This window comes from Fomitopsis serialis, assembly GCF_022376445.1.
Source record: "Fomitopsis serialis strain Sig1Antser10 chromosome Unknown B0H18scaffold_164, whole genome shotgun sequence".
NCBI classification, from domain to species: Eukaryota; Fungi; Basidiomycota; class Agaricomycetes; order Polyporales; family Fomitopsidaceae; genus Fomitopsis; species Fomitopsis serialis.
This window is the reverse complement of record NW_025955124.1, coordinates 12,301-31,189: the sequence shown is the minus strand read 5'-3', so window position 1 is coordinate 31,189 and position 18,889 is coordinate 12,301. Positions and strand designations below refer to the sequence as shown.

The window sequence follows — 18,889 nt, the reverse complement described above, 5'->3', positions numbered from 1 at the left end:
ACTTCCACCTCAACGTACCCTCAGGGCCTCTTCTCGGCCACAGATAGATTGTGCTGGAGACGCTGACTGAGTGATACGATGCTGACATTCCGTCTAGTAACTGCTCATGCATCAAAGGAGTCTCCTCTCCAGCCGTCTTCGGGAGGTAGGGGGCCCCGTGTCCCTTCACTGTACAATGTCAAGCGGAAGGAGAGGAGACTGGCATCAGGCTTCCATTGATGCTCCGAAAGGCACTCTGATAAGTAACCTCGACTGATTTCTTCAATCTTCCGGCTGCGCAGTGACCGTGGTCCGTATGCACTTCACTTAACTGTTGTGAATAATCTCTGACACTGGCATGTCATCAATAGGAGCATGCAATAGAGCGTTTGACGTCTCAACGCAATCCCAACGTCTCACGGGCTGCCAGTAGTGCATTAATAGTAGGTACTGATGCAACTGGCCCGAAGAATGCGTCATGGGACGCCACCGCATACTAATGTACTCCTGATCGATCGCACGCTCGGCTCCGTTGTCGTCAGGCCGCGATCTCTCTGACAGAATCAATGCCTCCATATGCCTCCTCTGTTGATCAGAAGCTTCGGCACTGAGACGATCTCGCAAGTCCCCCGGGTCCTCTGCGTCCGACAATGCGTCTCTCGAACCTTGTCAAATGCTCCTCAGACATATATGTGACCGCTTGACAACTCATCGGCGCGGCTTTCACCTCCCAACTCTGTTTCCCTTTTCACCTGTGCGCGCGGCACAATACTGAACATGCCCGTCTACATCGCAGGCACAAATGCGAGGACGCCCATCACTTCGATCGCTCTGCAGTCGCTCATCTATGGTGAGTTCTCCTTCGCGAACACATTGAAGTGTGGTTCGGACGCCGACGCCGACAAATCGATGACCCCTCGTAGGCTTCTCGTGCTGCATGTTCGGCATGACAGTGTGGATACTCGGGGTACAGCGCGGCCTGCGGGGAAGTCATATCATGCTCGCGACCGCGTTCCTGTTGTGGGCCTTACCAACCGTCGTCAGTCTGTTCTATACTACTCTTCGTGCTCGTGCTGATATTGCAATATAGCGACTATGCATCGACATCAACCTTACGGTCACAGCATTCGTCGACCACATCGATGAAGGGCAGCTCGGACCGCAGAAATACCTCTCTACGTTCTCTACCCCGGTGTCTCTTACAGACAACGCGATTTACGGACTACAGACACTCATAGGTGATGCTGTTGTGGTGAGTCACAAGTGTTCGCGCGTCGATCCAGCGCAACCACTGAATGACCCTTACTTGTGTAGATATACCGCTGTTACGTTGTCTGGCAGACCTGGTGGGTCATTGTGCTACCGTGCATTGCATGGGTAGGTGGTCTGGGTATGTCATCAGTGCACGTCTGTGTTTGCGCTGTGCTCAGCTAATCCTATGTTCGTGTAGGGAGTATGATGTACATCTTGTATATGTTCGCGAGCGGGGTCATCAACGGCGAGCGTGGCCTCCTAATCTATATCTTCACCTTCGTCGCGAACGGTTCTGCAACCGGTACACATGTCTTGCTTCTCAGAGCGCACGTCGGATATTGATCTATCTATAGCTCTCCTTGCATACAAGATCTGGACTGTGGAGCGCCACGCCAGGAAAAGCGGCGTCAAACGGGGTCACGGCAGTCTCTGGCCCGTCATACTAGTGGTCGTCGAATCTGGAGCGTTGTACACGGCCATCCTCATCGTTGCGCTGGTGACCGCCATACACGCTCTCCAGGTCGAATATGTCATCAACAGCTTCGTAAGTGTATCCCCGTCTGTTCAAATCTGTGTCCTACCGCATTGTAACTCCATTGCTCTCAGATACCGGCACTCATATCTGTCATTTTCAACACTATCTTCATCCGCATCGGCTTGAGCAGGCGATCAAATTCTACGAGCGGCGGGTCGGATAGCACCCCTTTGGAATCGGTCGTCTTTGCGCCGGCGACGTTTCACAGCACCGAGAAGGACTTTGGTACTCACTTGGCGACGAATCATCCTGCGCTGTTACAGAGCTCGTCTTCTGCGGGTGAGAGTGAACCATCTCCGGTGTAGCCTCTATGACGATGTCGGCCTAAGGGTAGATAGTCTTGCGGGTTGTTATGTATTATAATGTTGAGTCTGCGAGCATCAATCAGAGACTGGGAGCTTTACTTGCGACACTATTGGTTGGAGGTATTTCTGACTTAGCCTCATAGTCTCGAAACATCGCCAGTGCATCGTTACCGGGACTCGGTAACTGAGCCATGACAACTTGGACGATGGTGATTAATGTCAGTGTTTCTGACCTTGAAATTCGGCAACTGTGCTAGAACTCATCTACGTCCCGCTCCCTCTACTTTTCTCCCGCTTCCCCTCTTCTCCCCCTCTTCCTCCTCCTCCTCCTCCTCCTCCTCCTCCTTCCCGTCGTGAGTCGAGATCATTGCTTTCTGTCTGAGGTTAGGACATGGCGCCAATCTTATCTTATCTGCCAACGTGTTATAATCCCGAATACGTCAGTCTCTGAACATCGCAGGTCGCGGCGACTCGCTGCTCATCCGAGACCTCCATGTCCGCGAGCCCATCCAGTCCTTCTAGTCGTCGTGCATCACATTCAACACATCCTCCTCGCTGGCGACGAACCATCTCCGCGACAAAGAGCCAGCAGCCAGCCAGTATTTCGCTAGTCTACGCGCAGCCCGAGCAAGGTTCGAAGCTGCGCTCCGCAATTGACCAGCTACCCGCCCATGCGCTGGACGACAACTCGAGCTCGTCGAGTATCATGTCGAAGAAGCGGGAGCGCTTGTCATCGACCTCTACAGCTGGGAGAGAAACGGATATCGGGGAGGGCGATGTGGACCGCAAACGCACCCGAACTCAGTCCGCGGCTGCGCAACATCTTAGTCCAGCGTTGATCCCACCACCTGAGGAAGAGGCTGTACAAAGTTTGCCCATAGACGACGCAGACAGTCGTAAGTAATGGCAACGTGCATGCTCGCTATACAAGTCCTCGGTTCTGATCGGCATGATTGGATAGCTACAGCACCCTCTGACGCGTTGACATCGCCACCACCGACAACCGGACTATCAACGGAAACGGCTGCAGTGTCCACAGAGGCGGTGCCGTTTCCAAGCTCCGAGCGCGAGCCGAAGCGACTGTCAACTCGTTCGTCGTGGTTCGGATCCTTGTCTCGCTCTAGAGGAAAAGACACAGTGAGAAGTGAGGAAACGCAAAGCAGGCCGACCGCGGAAGATGCTCTCAAACTCGACCTTGATAAGGTCAGTGAACAACCGAGAACGGAGCCCGTCTCGAGCCAAGGCGGACACAAGGACCCGAGTGCGGAATCCGACACAGCCCGACCGCAATCCATTACAATGCCCCGGCCGCCTGTTCAGGCGTCACAGGCTACGCCTAGTCCATCCTCCCCGGGACTGCCGACGATTGCCGCTTCCCGCATCGGCGCGTCTCCTTCCCTCATGTCAGTCGACGAGGAAGTCCCTCGGGCGAGACTTGCCACAGACAGCCCGCCCATGGAGATGTTGCGTGCACAGGTGCAGCCTCAGGATGACCCATCGATGGGGCGCAAGCCTTCCATGTCTGACTTGAACCCGTCGACGAGCCGTTTCACGCTGCGAATACCTTTGCTTGGACGTCCGAAGGTCCCGTTGCAGCAGGCTGTGAAGAGTGCGGAAGTGAGTGCACAGCTGGATGGAGCGACGTCTGGGAGAATTGAGGTCGCGAAGGATGGAGTGAAGGATGCTGCGGGTACGTAGTGCAATGCGCACCGAAAGCACAGCTGATGACATCTGTCCGTCAGGTCAATTACAGTCTTCGACATGCGCCGGCGAGCACAAAGTTGGGGAGAGCAATGGTGACTCAGTTCAAAGTGAGTTACCTCACGGCACTCCGTGCCTAGCGCTAGTATAGATAACAATGGCTCTGTACCACCAGCTGAAGAGTCTCAGCCACCACCTGGTACACCTCTTCCAACAAAGATTGAGCGGGCAATGATGAGCTCAATCACTGCACCAGATCCTGAGCCACCTTCGTCTGGCGCTTCGGCTACCGAATCCACTCCCGCGCGGTCACCAGTATCTGAGGCGCCCACTCCGGAATTGTCTGCGGATGGGCCATCGACATCGCCGAGGCCACCTTCTGATGACGAGACGCCGAAGGCTACTGATCAGCAGGCACATACGTCGTCCTGGTGGGATTATGTAGCCTGGGGTTCGGGCACTCAGCCTACTTCGGACAGACCTACGAAGCCGGAGGCTCTCATGATTGACACGGTGAAAGCAAATGCCGAACCGGAGCTGACATCTCCTACATCCCCTGCCCCGGAAATGGCCCAAACGGCTTCTACGGCTTCTGCACCTGCTGCTGTAGCGAGGTCTCCGGCCCAGGAGGCGCCACCTGACATGCAGAAGAGCACGAGTGCCGATGGTATCCGGGAGGGTCCATCTCCTACCAGCCGGAAACCGGCATCGATACTGTCTGCTGAGACTGCCAAGAGCCATAACTCAGTTTGGTATTCACCGTGGGGTTGGTACAACATGTCTCCCAACCCCGCGGATGCGGGCCCATCTACGGTCCAGGTCACTGAAGCGACGGAAGACGAGCGTGGCTCAAGCGGACGCGTCAAGTCAGAGTCCGAGATGGTCAAAGAAGAGGCACTCGCTCGTGAAGATTCGTCTGACGACAAGACAGACATAACCGAGCCTCCTGTCATAGCGGTCGCCTCCGATCCGCCACCGCCCGCCGACAGCACGACGTCTCCGTCGACGGAATCACAGAACCCTATCGAATCGTCAATCACCGCGAGTCGCTCTAGCTGGGTGTCGTTCTTCATGTCCAAAGCCTTGCTCACGAAGACCATATCGGACGATGGACAGGAGAAGGATGAGAACGGCATGGAGGTGATGAATGTCGACGAGGAGGAAGAAGACAAACAAGAGGGACCTTCCGCTCCCGTAGCTATCGCGTCAGGCAACGACCATCTGCAGCCGCGGCCAGCGTCTCCCTCTTCGAAGGCGTCTCTGCCTTCCGCGAGGCGCGAGCACGCCCACAAGAAGTCCATTGGCTCTGTCTCCGCCGTGGAAGGACGGAGGAGTGACTTGAAACAAGGTACTGCTCGGTCGCCTTCTCCGGCGCCGTCCAGAGCGTCCAGTGTCGCGGATGCGACAGTGCCCCGGCCACCGTCTCTCAAGAACTTAGTGCTTCCGACTTGGGAGCAGATCTTCCTATCGCCGCCGCGCTCGCTCGTCCCGCCGAAGCCTCGGGGAAAGTCGAAACTCGCAAAGGTTTCGAAGACGTTCTCACTCGTGAGCGATGTGCTCTTCAGTAGGGACGACGAGGTCGAGGGCAAAGGCAAGGGGAAGGCCAGGGAACGGGAGCGGGAGGCGAAGTTCATTCACCTGGGCAAGGAGCTCCCGAAGGCGCTGGACGTAATTGGGGAGACCCTCAACCCATACATGCTCAACGGAGGCTGTAGGGTAGTCGTGATCGGTGTGGCTGGGTGGTCTCCTGGTCCGTTGTCGAATTCTTGATGATTTGCTGATGCTGATGCTCTGTTTGTAGGGGCGGTGACTAGGACGCTGGCTGGTGGAGTGAGCCTCCACCTCATATGGTGCTGTAAGAATCTGTCTGACCTAGATCCGTACAGCTACCATCGTCTAGTACCAAGTTCGTGGACATGACCTGTCAAGCACTGGATCAGTTTGAGCAGGAACACGGTTTCAAGTTCAAGAAGATCACTAGGGTACCACTGGAAGGCGACGGAACCATCGAGCGCAAGGTGTCGAAGTAAGTCTGAAGATCGATGGTATCCCGCGTGTTAGTCTCATCGCGCCGTCTTCCACGTGTCTCAGGGTGCACGACCAGTTGCTGTCAAATGAGGACTGGATGGAAGATCTTCATGCGGCAGATGTCATCTTTGTGGCTGCGCACTCACAAGGATGCATCGTCGCCACACATCTGCTTGATCGTTTGGTCCGCGATGGTCACATTCTCACGTCGCGGAGCGTGGACACTTTGACGAAGACAGCCGCTGCAGTGGTTCCGGGCGGTGCTGCTCAGCCAGTGACTCAAGCTCAGCGAATCGGCTTCCTGGCGCTGTGTGGGATTCACCTTGGACCATTGAGGTACCTCGGGATAAGCTCGCTATTACAGCCATATATTCAGGTGTGCATCTCGTCGTTCGTGGCGGCGAAGAGGACTGACACAAGGACTAATTCAGTATTTCGAACATGCCTCGGCACGGGAGCTGTTCGAATTCCAGGTACTATAACTGATTGGATCCACATACGGCCTCAACTCACTGCTTGTCAGAACACTCAGTCCCGTTTATCGAAGAACTACGTCAAAGCGCTCAAGAATGTTGTTGATCACGGTGTAAGTGGGGCTATCAAGCACAGGATATTTGATTCTCATCCCTCGTAGGCCAAGATAGTGTATATCGCTTCTCTGAACGACCAAGTTGTCCCTATCTATTCTGGTCTATTCACAGCAGCTTCGCACCCTCGAATTTTGCGCGCTTTGTACATCGACGGTGATGCATATCAGTGCGTCCTTGTAGTTCACATTTGCCGTCTGGCTGCTTACGGATGTCATACGTCTAGTTCTTCCGACTTTCTGACCAATTTGCTTGTCCTGCTTATCCGGATCTTGAACGCGGGCCTGTCCGATGGTGGCCTGCTGTTACATTTGTCCGAAGCTACAGCTGGCACATTGAGTGGCATCGGCCACTCAACCGTGTACGAGGAGCTCGCCACATTCTCGTTAGTCTATGTCTCGTGCCAGCAGGCATCCGGTACTGATGAATCACGGCAGCTTGGCAGTGAAGTACTTCTTCCTAACCAACGATGGTGATACAGAGCATGCGGACCTCAACATAGATTCTTTCAATGCTGTGGAGGAACAGAACGACTATGAGGTGCGTCCATCTTGTGGTTATTAGACATATCAAATAGTGACTGTGGTCGAACATTCCATAGATTCCTTGGTCACTTCGTGATATGATCGCCGACGAGCGAGTCGCCCATTTATTTGCGCGAGAGTTTGCCCAGCTGCGAGACGCATTTGATGACTGGCAGCCGAAGACGACCATCCTGCGGGAAGTCAAGAAGAAACTGCAGCCAATCCAACGCCTGAACTCTTTCACTCCGTCCAACAGCAAATTATAATGAACTCCATTGTCGCATTTTCTCTCGTATTTGCATCGCGGACATGCTGCATCTCCTCACGGTATCAATTGTTGTACAGCTAGAGCACAGGTTACATACGCCGATGATGATATTGCTATACACGGTGTCTAATGTTTCTTTCCTCGTCATTTGCATAAATCCAGTGATTTACACATTCTAAGACGCTCGCATGGATCGAAGGCAATTATGCACGTCGGTCATTCCCCCATCCGTCATAGATCTACTATCATAAACGTGGAGATCACTTTGATAAGAGCCATGAACACGGGCGATGGCTGAGATGGCGATGTCGCGGCAACCAAAGAGTTTGAATGACCAGCAACCCTGGCCGGTCACCATGATTGGCCGAGGTATGGAACATGAATCGCGACTGGATTCACCGACCCAAGACATTGCTAGCCTGGGAGCAGATCTGGCGCTCAATATACCGAGTCAGTATCCCAGATCCTTTGATGTACGTGTTGCAGACAGGTATGGAAGAACACCATGACCCACTGAGCTTGCTCGTCTCAACCACGGCGCTGCGCTGGCTGCCATCCTCAGAGCAGTCTCCAATGGAACGGCCTCCTTCTATCTCATCTGTCGACCTACCTGATTGTCAGTGTTTCGATGAAATGTGGCGCATCTCCATGTAGCCAGTGCAATCACAATGATCCTTACACTGCTTCTCGAGTGGGTCTGCCCATTCAGAGCCATCTGTAGGACCATGCGAGAACGGAGACCAGGCATACGATGCCAAGTGACAGACAAGTCCACGGATACCATAACGTATGGACTAACTCACCTGGAGATCATTGCCTATGAGTCCTGGGAGTGAGGTCGCGCACAATCGATTACGCGAGTTTCGTACGCACCTCATACGTTGCGACCACATCAGTGTCTGCATTGGCATCCACCGCGTCCGCGGAAAACAAGCCCGAACAAAGTGCATGTCGGCCATACAGTGACGGCGGAAGTCCGGCGATACCATCGAGTTGCTCTCTGCAACGCTCAGGGGCCCATCCCTTGTTCAACACAGCCGTGTTCACAGTCCGTACGCGTGGCGCGCAAACATGTAGCATCAGCATTTCCGCGCGGAGACTGTAGGACATCTCTTGACAGTATTAAAGCACAGGTTACCGCTCAATCAGGGAATCTTCCCTTCATCCTTGTGCAAACTGTCTGGGCCTGAATGCCAGCGCCCTCCTCTGACCTCTCCTCTCGCACGGCATCTTCAGTGCTCGGCCATGTGTTAGTCCCCTGCTATGATAAGAAAGACTTACAAAACCTTAGCATTCTATAACGTGCCCCACACAGGAACCTCATGATGGATACATTCATCGCTAACGCTAACGCGGAAGAGTGAGTCCCCCATTCACGAAACAGTGGAGTGCTGAAGCTCACCTCGGCGAACAACGTTCTACAGTCTCCGTGCGATCGTACGAGGGATGATCGCGACCAGCCCCCCGGCATCGGCATCGAGCCTTGCTTCACTGGCGCGACGCAGGCTAGTACAAACTGGAGCCCCGAGCGTTCCTTCACCGGACGGCCTATTCATTTCCGATACATCGCGCGGTTTAAGTGCACCTACCGATAAACTGCGACAAGTTCTGTCACGGGTCCGAGCTCTCTACGGAGCCGGACTCGGATTCGCGAGTCTCAAGATCCTCGCGGTGATCGTAAAGGCGGCGGAGGGCATAAAGTGGATGGAAGGAAGCGAGTTGGAGACGCTGCTTGCGGCGATCGACGTGGACATCAGTCAGGCCATACAGAGCTGCAAGGAAGAGGCGGACAGTGGGAGAGTGACAAATTTGGCATTCGGGAGGGCGGCGGTGAATGAATTGCGCGCTGCTGTCAAGGAGAACAGGATGGTAGTGGTATCTGGGGTGGGCGGTTACCTGTTCGAGCAGGGAGAGAATGCGTTAGACTACTGGAAGATTTAGACTTTGTTTGCGCTCGGAGTACTCGATACACTGGGCCATGCAGAAGTCAGAAACCGTCAGCCAATACCAAGGCTAGACCACATACCAAGATGATTGACTCTGTAATAGCATGTACCATATGCTTAGCATATTGATCAGAGTGAACATGACGCTGCGAAGATAATTGTGAACCCTTTTTTAGGCTTTCAGGCTCGACATTGGAATATTGACGACTCCAGGTCTCTCTGTCGATGGACGTACGAGGACACGTTGGAATTCTGCCATCTGGACCAAATCTGGACGGTGGGAATGGTAGCTCACGTGCTGTACTGCTAATAATAGCACCATTGAGTTGCGAGTCGAGATGAGTCGTTCCGGATGAGCTGACTCTCGCAATTGAACCCACGCATGAGCACAATATTTTCTTCAGCTCCTGGTGCACTCGTTCGACTCGGATTCTGGTGGTACACTTTGCCAGTGCCGGTATTCGATTGAGAAGCAGATCAGACATTGCTCACCGTGCATCCGAAGTACAAATGTTTGGAATTCATGATGACATATAATACATGAGCAGCAATTTCGAACGCCCAGGGTGTCATGATCATAAGGCGTAAGTCTCGGTGTGCAGCCCCAAACCGCCCAGCTCCAGTCCTTTGGTCAGACTTAACTTCGCCGCGGCATTACGCGTCTCCGTCGTGAGCGACTCTGGCCCTGCAGCACACACGGCCACTCCACCGCCCAAACCGACCCAAGATAGCTTCGGCTGTTCAGCAATCTCCTCTTCCGTCGGTGGGGTGATGAACTGGTGGAGCAGGTTGCCGATGGTGGGACGCAAGAGGACGACGTCGGAGTTAGGGATGGTGGGGACGGCGTCGGGGTTGCAGAGGCAGGTTACGAAGATGGAGATGTGGAGGTCTAGTGATGTGCCAGCGACGGCGGTCGCGAGGTCGGTGAGCATTTGTGCGTGCCAGTTGATGCACCCTAGAAAGCGACGATGTCAAAAGAGTGTCACGAGGGATGTGTGCAAACCAGCTTACCGTACGATTGGATACACCAAACAAACTCTATGCGTCTCGTCCTCTCGTTGCCTGGGCGGCCGAACTTCACGCAGCGCGCAATGATATCGTCCAGTAGCGAGAGTGTGAACGTCGCACCCGAACCGCCGGCAATCAGCAACGCGCTCTCGTATCGACCCAAATCGATGCTGCACCCGCCGTACGGCCCATCCAACATAACCTGTACAGGGATGCCAGGTTGCTCGCCTTTCTCGCTTCCTAGCAAACGCGCTTGTTCTTCTACGGCGTAAGCGTTCAGCGCACGTGTCCAATCACCCTTTGCCTTTGCGGCGAGCGAGAGGGTTTGCGAGGGAACACACGAGACGGGCGAGGGTGCGTTCATGATCGTGAGTGGGTGCGACTCGAAGATGCGTCCATCGAAAAAGACCCGCAGACGGACATGCTGGCCCGGTTGCCAGCCCTTCGTGCAGTCATGGACGTGGATCTAAGAGGTGGTTAGCACTGCTTTTGGGGAGGGCCTGCGTCACGCACAATGGTCATGTTCTGGTCCATGGGTACCAGCGTCGCGTCCTTGATACGGTACTTGAACAGCCTCAAGAGCATGTCGAGGCCGTAGAACGCAAGCGGAGGGTATACCCACGTCCATGCGTACTCTGTGTGGTAGCAGATAGAGATCGTGAACGAAACGTAGCCAAGGACGCTAACGTGAACGTCAATATACGTCAGATACGAACAGGCAAAGGCATACTTACTGGGAGATGAAGAAGAACTGGTAGAAGTAGTGCCGCACGGGTTTCAGCGAGAAGAGCGTGATACCGCAGAGGACACCGAGCGATGCCACGCCCGACGTCTCCTTCTGCTGGCCAAGAATGGGCAGGCCGAATTCCAGGTGATTGCGGATCCAGAGCGCCCCGTGGATCACGCCGCCAATAAGCATGCCGCGGCCGGCCCATCGGTGCAAGAAGTTCAATTTCTCATAGCCGTTCCCAGGACCGAGAAGTAATGAGAGGACGGAGTTCTTGGTCCCGAGCAGATAGACAACCGGGAATTGTGCCAGGGCGAGGAACCCTGAGTACAGAATTAGTACACTTTGTCGAGGTCAAAGACCAGTAATAACACACCTGCTCGGTTTGGATTCGTCACTAGAGGAGCATCGGTCGTAATGCAGACGATCACCGCAACAAGGTATCCTGCCACGAGAAGGACTGTGGAAGTGATAGAGATCAGCGAGCGGGTTATAATTTGGCGAGATGAAACCCTACGCTGGCCAAGGGTCAGACCAACAGCGGGGACAGTCCACCAGAACAGTGATGAGACAGTCTCGACTAGCCCATAGAATGTCCGTCTCCTTGTTCTAGGTTTCACGTCTGCGTCCCCGATAGTCGCATAGCGCTGTGCAGCGATACTCTCGGAAACGCCGAATAAACCACGCAAGGCCCCTCCATGTCTGAGCGATCGAATAAGATGGGGAAGCGAGAGCAATATCGCGACGCCCGCGACGGCCGCCCAAATGGCTGAGAACTTCCTCTGCCATTTCGGGTCCTCGACGTAAGAGCTGGGGGAGCATGACCGTGAGCACCGATTTTCCCAAGTCTTCCACGCCTCAACGCGGTGGCTGAGCACTCACTTGTACTGCTGCAGCGCAGACGGGATAGACGGCGGTGTACCGTACGAAGACATGGCTGCCCTACACACCCTCTTGCGATCCAAGGATGATGAGGATGAAGGGGAGTTGGGTTGCCTAGTCCGAGTGGCTACTGCCTACAAGTGTGGCGGAGGTGAGTTTGTTCGGGCCAAAGCTTGGTGAAAGACTTTTTCCTCCTGCCAATCGGGGGTGACTGATCCCGCATTTCAATCTTATCAGTTTGCAATTGACTCCTCCCTGTTGCGATCTTCGGTCTAGAAGTTCTGGTTTGTGCGCCCGCCCCTCATTGCTATGACTGCGCGCTACGCGGCCGACAGCGACGGTGACGGCGACGAGGAACGGCGGCGCAGCAGGAGAACGTCCACATCAGATTGCGCCGCCGCGAGGACCGAAAGGCACAATTCTCTACCAGCACAACCAGAGCACGTTCAAGTTCCGGACCGACATCTGAAGCTAGGATGGCTAACACGTTGACACGGCGAATGATAGAGCAGTCATTATGATACATCCGATAGTCATGATGCGAAACATCTTTTCGTTCGAAAGGCGTAAGAATAGCTGGACAACGAGAAGGGAAGAGCGAGAGATAGCGCAGGATGCACGTCGAAGGAACCAACAGCCTATAGTACATAACTCCATTACAATTCAGAAGCTCTTCACAGATGCACGAGCTCAATGTGGGACGCGAACCGCCCAAAAAGCATCTCTCCGACACCGAGCCCAACGATAAGCGAGAAGATGAAGCCCAATTGGAACGTCCTGCAAGAACGGCGAAGCAGACTATCAGCAACTGTCCTCGAGAGACGACGATAAAACGACATACATCACAGCGAGCATGAACGCGTAGTTCAGCGCGACTTGCACCATCAGCAGAATGCCACGCGGCAGCTCGTGCTTGAGGATGAACGGCGCAGCGGAGCGAAGGCCGATAGTTCTGGGGAGAGTCGAATGCAGGACGGGCACGCTGAGAGAGGAGGTAGACCTCTTCTCATCGACAGCGGATGATCTAGTCGTCGGTAGGCTAGCATTGCTACCCGTATTGAGCTCGACAACGCGAGCCCTTCAGATAGATGAGCACCTTCCACACAACGCTTTGCAGAACCGACGTACCGTTGCGCCCAATGCGCCTGCATAACCGCCCTCGCCGCGGCGATCCACCTCTCTACCATCGCAAGCAGGAATAGCCCGATACACGCTCCCACCATCGCGCCCGCGCTCCCTGGCACCCATCCCTGGAACCACAAAATGTCTCCCGGCGTGAAATGCAGATACGTCAACATGTTGGCCGAGGCGAGGTCCATCGCGCCGTCCATGGACATGTCCATGCCGTTGCTCGCCGCCTGCGCAACTGGAGCGAAAAGTGCGCACAGACAAACGAGGTAGCACATGCAGGAGGGCATCACAGAGCGACAGCAGCACATCGTTGAGGGAGGAGGGCGATACAGTTGCCGCTAGAGCGAAGACGACGAGATGCGAGGCTGTTTAAGCGAGAAGTCGAGCTAGGCGCTTACGTAATCCGAGCAAAGCAAAACAAACACCGGATACGGTAGGCGCCGAAGACGATGGTCAGTCGCCGTCGGTGTTCGCCAAGTCCTGCGGTTCCGACGCATGCAAGTGGATTTCTCTAGTGGATCTTCCCTGTCTTCGCACAGAAGTGTGATGCGAGAACGCTGCAAGGGGGTGTCGCCGATTCGGCTTGAACTCTTCACCGGATGGTATCCAGGGCCTGTGGGTGCGCGCGGACCGCATCCGGGCGCGTAGTCAAAACGGCGGCATGGCATTCGCCATCGACATCGGTCGGAACGTAGCACGCAGTTCCCGAGTCAGGGCTGTAGTACGTCCCCGAGTATGTAGGGTGCACGACGCACGTCAGGAGGGGCGCCCCGGGAGGAGTATATCGGAGAACGAAGCCCGCGACAGGGCACGCACCATGGACAGCGGGCGCATCGGTGACGGTGGTATCGATGGGTACCAAGTTGTGAAGGGCCTGCGATGCACCCCGTAGCAAGTGCAAGCCAGTTGCTCAGAATAGCAAGCCGAAGCCCCCGGCCGGCGAGTGGTCCAGAGACCAAAAGATAGGCGCGAGCATGGAGCAGTACGTTGATCCAGAGGTGAGGCCTGCGATAAGAGAGCATGTGTACACTGAATGGCGCCGGTGGTAGTTGAAGACTGGTAGCAAAAATGGCCACGCTGAGCAGCCACGAAGGAGAAGCAGAAGAAAGACAGTCGGGGTTAATTCATCTGGGCGTCGACGAAGCAAAGAAAATAGTCGAGTGCCGTCAGGGATGACTAGATGTCCACAGAGTCCGAGAGGCATCGATAGAGCAACATACAGAAGTCGCAGATTTGTCGTCATTTCTTGAGCCAGGGAAAACCGGCCGTTCGTGCAGGTGCCACAGAAACAGTAGAGCAATGAGGACATATCGAGCTTCGTGAGGTAAACCCCCACTCGATACGCCTCCGAGGCGGCTAGCATGTTCGGATATAGGCGCTGCAGAGCCAGAGCTCCGGACAGACGCGCCGTATATGCTGTAAAATGACTTACCGTGCGGTCGAGCTTCGTGAGGGTGTCCTCCCACTCGACAGGTCAGTGGGCAATCGTGCGAGAAGGGAGACATACCTGTGTCTCCGTTACACTCTTTATCCCTCACCCTGTCGACAGCAGACTATGCTTCGTGAATCTCGACTGCCACCCAAAACCTAGATATCATGGCAATGCCCCACCGTTCGTCCAATACGCATAGTCGTATTAGTGTCGAGGCCTTGTGACGGTCGTAGCTTGTTCCAGATCTCAGAGGGAAGACTAAATGAAGAGCGTCGTTATCTCCGAGTGGGAGAGTGGCTTCGAGGACAGACTATATGCGCCCAATGTCCACCGTCGTATTGATCATCGTGGCGGTGAGCATGATGTTCCGCATGTTTCAGGTCAATGCGTCTCGCTGGCACTCCACGAGCAAGGTGGCTGAGGGACGGAGGCGGACGTTGGTCGAGAACGCGGTGAGAGCGGCGACGAGATGGTAGACGGCAACTTGAACGAGCGAGCTGACGCGCTGACGAACTGTGACACCGCACACGCCAGGCAGGCGAGGCATTTGTGCGCTGCGCTCATTTTGTGATTGGCTCGCGCGGGCGGAGTTCAAAAGTTCAATGAACCGCATTTGGAAATAGACACGATGTCGTTGTCTCCTTGGGTCCTTCGCACACATTGAGCATCTTTGAGCATCTCGAAAACTATCGCTTTGTGGGGTACCTTATATCTCTGGAACTAATGGAAGAGAACAGAATACTGTCTAAGTACTTATAATGTTGCTACTACCGTAGTCCTTGACCGTCCTAATCCCCACCAAGATCACATCATGGGTCACGGAATCGCACACTACCGTGTTGCCATTTTGTGTGAACTGTAGACGAATGTCGAACAGCGTCTATAACAAGAATAGTAATAAAGACACTCATCATCTTGACAGCATTGCTTAACACTCACTCGCCTTGTCCGACAGTACCACTTGAATCACCGAACGTCAGCACAACGCGTGTAGCACAACAACAGTGCGCACCGTATTCCACACTGCCCGCGATCAGCCCGCCTTGAAGGGACGTCCGACCTATTGTATGGCCGAACCTTATTGCATTGGATCGTCGACGTCAATGTGCGTCCAACCAGACAGACACGGGCGGCAAGAATCCGGCGCAAGATTCAATTCCTCAGTCGATCTTCACGCTGATTCCAATTGGCCGCGGGCGTCTTGATATCACACTTGCAGGATCGTCGCCGGAAGGTTGCACTGGAAGTCGTCAACCGTGACACCGGTGGGCACGCTACCGGAGCGTTTGCTTCCAGTCTTATGTCATTTCGGGCGTGGCCGCTTAGAAAGTTGTCCGTGTGTCCGCAGCACGAGCCCTGACAACTTACGTGAAGGCCGCGACAAGAAACAGTGGGCATCTGATAGTGAGTAGCATGCAGCAGGATCATCATCCGTGCGGACATGATCTCGCTTCAAGTTAAACAATCTCAAGGGGACAGCGTCAACGGGGCGTACGTGACATTGTTTTCTTCGTGAAAGAGGCGATTCTCGAGGTGCGTCAGTGGAAGCTAGCGGGAAGAAGACTATCAGCGTTTCCAGAAATTGCCTGTAGCTCCACCTGTTGAGGCGTAATATTAAAAACTCACCGCCCTGTCGCATCACTCATGGGAGGTAAGTAGACATCGCTACAAGGCTCAGCATCCGACGTGCTGGCTCGCCTCTCGTATAGGCTATCACGTTGATTCCCCATAACCAAGATCCTGAGAGTCGGTGAGCTGACCTGGTTTCAATGCCGGGATGCTTTGGCAGTTCGACGGCCAGTGTGTCTTCGTTGAAACCTGCACTGATGCGTTGACCCCAGCTCCAATCGAGTTATTGTACCGAGATCGTGTACCGCCATTTGTGATCATGTTTATGATCGTTCGAAGTTCTTTACCAGCAGTGCACTAAGCACATGATTCCGGGCTGACTGGGAGCAGTAGGCGTTGAGTAGACGTGGTCGTAGTCTCAGACTAAGCTTAAGGCTGCAGACGCCACTGGCCGCGCGAGACGCGTTGCAATTCAAACACGCCACCCGGGTCTCTTCGGGCGTCTATTCCCCCCTGGACCACCTCGCCCTCCATCCACTGCTAATATGCAACCTGCTGCTGTGGTCGTGGCCTACTACCTGTGCTGCCCTGAACCTCTTGACTCTGGCACGTCCGGTTTTTATGAGCAGACTCCAGCGACTTGCTCGGCTGTAGCCATCCTCGCCCTCGCGCTGCGCCAGCAGGTCGATTCCAGGTCAACCGGGTAGCAGTCATTTTTTCTGACCCTTTCTGACCCCTTCGAGGCCTCGGAGGGCCCAACGTGCTGCCCCGCACTTCGAAGTTGCTCAAGAGTCTGCAGCGCCGGGAGGAGGAGTCTCGTGAGCAAAGGGACATCTTGGGGACATCCGATCCACGAGACCTCTATCGCACCTTGATCGTCCGCCCTTCTGTCCTTCGCCCTTCAGCGCAACCACCGACCTCGATTCTGTTGACACTCGTCGTCGGTTGATCTGCAACACGAGTTGTATGGGGGAGATCTCCGGAAATCCGGTTTTGAATGGGGCATAACACTGAAGCGTACGTGGTTTTCTTGGTTCGATCGCTCGATGCGGAATGTGCAGTAGAGCATCATGAACTCGCCAGCGGCCCGTCACTGAATGAAAAGTTCACAGAACTCTTAGAGGCTTGAAACAAATGATGTCTTGCGCGAGGGCGACGACTTACCATCGCGGTCACTGGGCCCTGGCCCTCACCGTCAAGCGAACCGCTGGCAGACAAACAACGCGTGTACTACCGTAGCTCTTCCAGCGTAGGGTTGGAAGCTTGTCTGATCGAACACTGCTCTCAGTTCAGCTGTTGGACGGACATCGGATGGTCAGGCTGGCGACGGACATCGAGAGCACTGTGTGCCTCGGCTGCCGTTGGTAAGTCTCATTCTATATGGCTTTGTGTGCCGGTATGAACTGACCTGGACTTGAAGTGAGTTCTTCGTCATGTGTGCGTGGCGTTGTTTCGCCTTGCCCTCCAGTGTTCGACCGAGGCCACACCTACAGTGCGAGGGCGTAGACCGCGTCGTGGGATCATGATGGCGCACGCGTGAGCGATCGCATTACCTGCAGTTCATCTCAAGCACTACTTACCTATCATTTGGCGCCAGATCTCTGGGATCGCCTCTCCTCAAGAGATAACTACACGCGAAGAACGGCTCCAGTCCGTTCGGGTCTTCTTCGCAAAGGAATGTTTCGACTAACAAAACCACAAGACTTGCCATGTCAAGACATTCCGACGTATCTGGACCTGAAAATCAACGCGAATGAGCTACAATTCAGCTCAACACGCACCTTGGTCGCGACAAGACGAGTGGCGTTCTTGCCACGAGCCACAAGCGATGCAACACGACCTTCCGAGGCGTACTGTTTGACGTCTGGTCTCGGATTAGGTGACGTCGTTTGCCTTCTCGGAGACACTTGCAATTGATGTCTCCCGGCAATGGTAGAGGAAGGAGAACAAGGGACGAGGACGGTCACAAGCAGCAAGCCTCATGTCGATGTGGGCGTCTACGCGCTGTTGGCGCGACGCGTTGGTCACGGGGACACGACGCGTTGCGTCTGCGTATCTGGGCCTACGTCGTTTGGATGGTCGAACAGGGCGCGCACTCAATGGTGTGGTATAAGTCGAGTCTCATCATATCTACAGGTGAACCTGTAGTCCCGCGGTTTAGCCTGTGGGCTGTCGGACCCGGGCGCTGACGTCGTTCCTTGGTCGTGGCATCGCACTCGCTTGCAAGAAGAAAGAAATGGGATAGGAGCAAAAATGAGAATACAAGACAATGCATCGCTCGAGCCGTTCGCCGAGCATCCCTTTCCTACGTTCCGATAGGCCTTGCATTGTGCCACACCCCTTCCCCACGCGACTGCCCTAACTCGTAATTTGCTGAATGCCCTGGTCGACTGCACGCGCTGAAAAAAGGAAGAGCTCGTCAATACAGACTACCCATGGCATGTATAAGGACCTCGACTTACCCGCTGCCAGGACAAGGTTGCCTGCTGCCCGTCGATTCACCCCTACTTCCTGCTTCCGCTCTGTCTCTGGGCCGCGCTTCTGACCACGTCCGCCCAAGTCCTCACGCGCGCGCTAGCATCCGGGATACTCTGCAGCGTCGCTGAGCTCTGGGTGCTGCCGGAGTCTGTGCGGCGGTGGCGGGCAGTCGGCAGCCCTGACCTAGAAGCCCTACGGAGCGTACTCCCAACGATGCGTTCGGCCTCATCAATGGCCGTCGAGGTTTCCAGGATCTCATCCTCCCGCCACGCCAAGGAGTCTATCGCCCTTCGGATGGTACCGCCAGCCATAAACTCGGCTTCGTCGATAGTCGTCGACGTTTCGACGATCTCGTCCTCGTTCCATACGAGGTTTTCGAGTGCATCGGGTGCGACGGCTGGTTCATGTTCGACAACCAGGGTCTCGACGTTGGCTGTGGCGACCGGCTGGTTTGCGAAGAAAAAAAGTGAGATCAAACGATGTTACGGCTCTGGCTATGTCACTGACCTGCGGTGGCATTGCTGCCGTAATTTCG

General features: G+C 54.8%; 5 protein-coding genes across 5 annotated transcripts; 3 read left to right on the top strand and 2 right to left on the bottom strand.

Annotated features, from left to right (window-relative positions):
- Nucleotides 1-756: 756 nt before the first annotated feature.
- B0H18DRAFT_1216083 (uncharacterized protein) lies at nucleotides 757-2,178 on the top strand (the record flags this gene model as incomplete). The annotated part of the gene is made up of 7 exons (XM_048036662.1): nucleotides 757-829; nucleotides 903-1,018; nucleotides 1,070-1,231; nucleotides 1,294-1,369; nucleotides 1,430-1,534; nucleotides 1,587-1,777; nucleotides 1,840-2,178. 7 exons carry the CDS (start codon nucleotides 757-759, stop codon nucleotides 2,071-2,073), a joined length of 957 nt encoding a protein of 318 aa, XP_047886466.1. The 3' UTR covers nucleotides 2,074-2,178.
- Nucleotides 2,179-3,591: 1,413 nt separating this feature from the next.
- Nucleotides 3,592-7,179, top strand: B0H18DRAFT_887247 (uncharacterized protein; the record flags this gene model as incomplete). Its single annotated transcript, XM_048041165.1, has 11 exons — nucleotides 3,592-3,716; nucleotides 4,014-5,524; nucleotides 5,576-5,604; nucleotides 5,661-5,800; nucleotides 5,866-6,178; nucleotides 6,234-6,275; nucleotides 6,326-6,388; nucleotides 6,437-6,558; nucleotides 6,616-6,774; nucleotides 6,827-6,929; nucleotides 6,991-7,179. The coding sequence occupies 11 exons, from the start codon at nucleotides 3,592-3,594 to the stop codon at nucleotides 7,177-7,179; spliced, it is 2,796 nt and encodes a 931-aa protein (XP_047886465.1).
- Nucleotides 7,180-8,293: 1,114 nt separating this feature from the next.
- On the top strand, nucleotides 8,294-9,596 carry B0H18DRAFT_1046015 (uncharacterized protein). The gene is given in 5 exon segments (XM_048030775.1): nucleotides 8,294-8,430; nucleotides 8,497-8,541; nucleotides 8,606-9,216; nucleotides 9,333-9,384; nucleotides 9,397-9,596. The coding sequence occupies 3 exon segments, from the start codon at nucleotides 8,372-8,374 to the stop codon at nucleotides 9,120-9,122; spliced, it is 621 nt and encodes a 206-aa protein (XP_047886464.1). The 5' UTR covers nucleotides 8,294-8,371; the 3' UTR covers nucleotides 9,123-9,216; nucleotides 9,333-9,384; nucleotides 9,397-9,596.
- A 29-nt stretch (nucleotides 9,597-9,625) lies between these two features.
- B0H18DRAFT_1046010 (iron reductase) lies at nucleotides 9,626-12,028 on the bottom strand. Its single transcript, XM_048030774.1, has 8 exons — nucleotides 11,982-12,028; nucleotides 11,745-11,895; nucleotides 11,380-11,672; nucleotides 11,239-11,322; nucleotides 10,870-11,185; nucleotides 10,649-10,817; nucleotides 10,139-10,601; nucleotides 9,626-10,082 (listed from the first exon to the last, which is right to left on the bottom strand). The coding sequence occupies exons 2-8, from the start codon at nucleotides 11,795-11,797 to the stop codon at nucleotides 9,703-9,705; spliced, it is 1,758 nt and encodes a 585-aa protein (XP_047886463.1). The 5' UTR covers nucleotides 11,798-11,895; nucleotides 11,982-12,028; the 3' UTR covers nucleotides 9,626-9,702.
- A 390-nt stretch (nucleotides 12,029-12,418) lies between these two features.
- B0H18DRAFT_887226 (CTR copper uptake transporter) lies at nucleotides 12,419-13,150 on the bottom strand (the record flags this gene model as incomplete). Its single annotated transcript, XM_048041163.1, has 3 exons — nucleotides 12,419-12,521; nucleotides 12,586-12,822; nucleotides 12,873-13,150. 3 exons carry the CDS (start codon nucleotides 13,148-13,150, stop codon nucleotides 12,419-12,421), a joined length of 618 nt encoding a protein of 205 aa, XP_047886462.1.
- Between the last annotated feature and the right edge of the window lie 5,739 nt (nucleotides 13,151-18,889).

Bases quoted from the DNA above. Each gene is read 5' to 3' on its own strand.
- B0H18DRAFT_1046015 (XM_048030775.1), top strand. From the start codon at position 8,372: ATGCCAGCGCCCTCCTCTGACCTCTCCTCTCGCACGGCATCTTCAGTG. The intron at 8,431-8,496 runs GTTAGTCCCCTG...TGCCCCACACAG, and splicing joins TCTTCAGTGCTCGGCCATGT to GAACCTCATGATGGATACAT. The intron at 8,542-8,605 runs GTGAGTCCCCCA...AACGTTCTACAG, and splicing joins GCTAACGCTAACGCGGAAGA to TCTCCGTGCGATCGTACGAG.
- B0H18DRAFT_1046010 (XM_048030774.1), bottom strand. From the start codon at position 11,797: ATGTCTTCGTACGGTACACCGCCGTCTATCCCGTCTGCGCTGCAGCAG. The intron at 11,186-11,238 runs GTGTGTTATTAC...TTCTGTACTCAG, and splicing joins GACGAATCCAAACCGAGCAG to GGTTCCTCGCCCTGGCACAA. The intron at 10,818-10,869 runs GTAAGTATGCCT...CGTTCACGTTAG, and splicing joins CAGTTCTTCTTCATCTCCCA to CGTCCTTGGCTACGTTTCGT.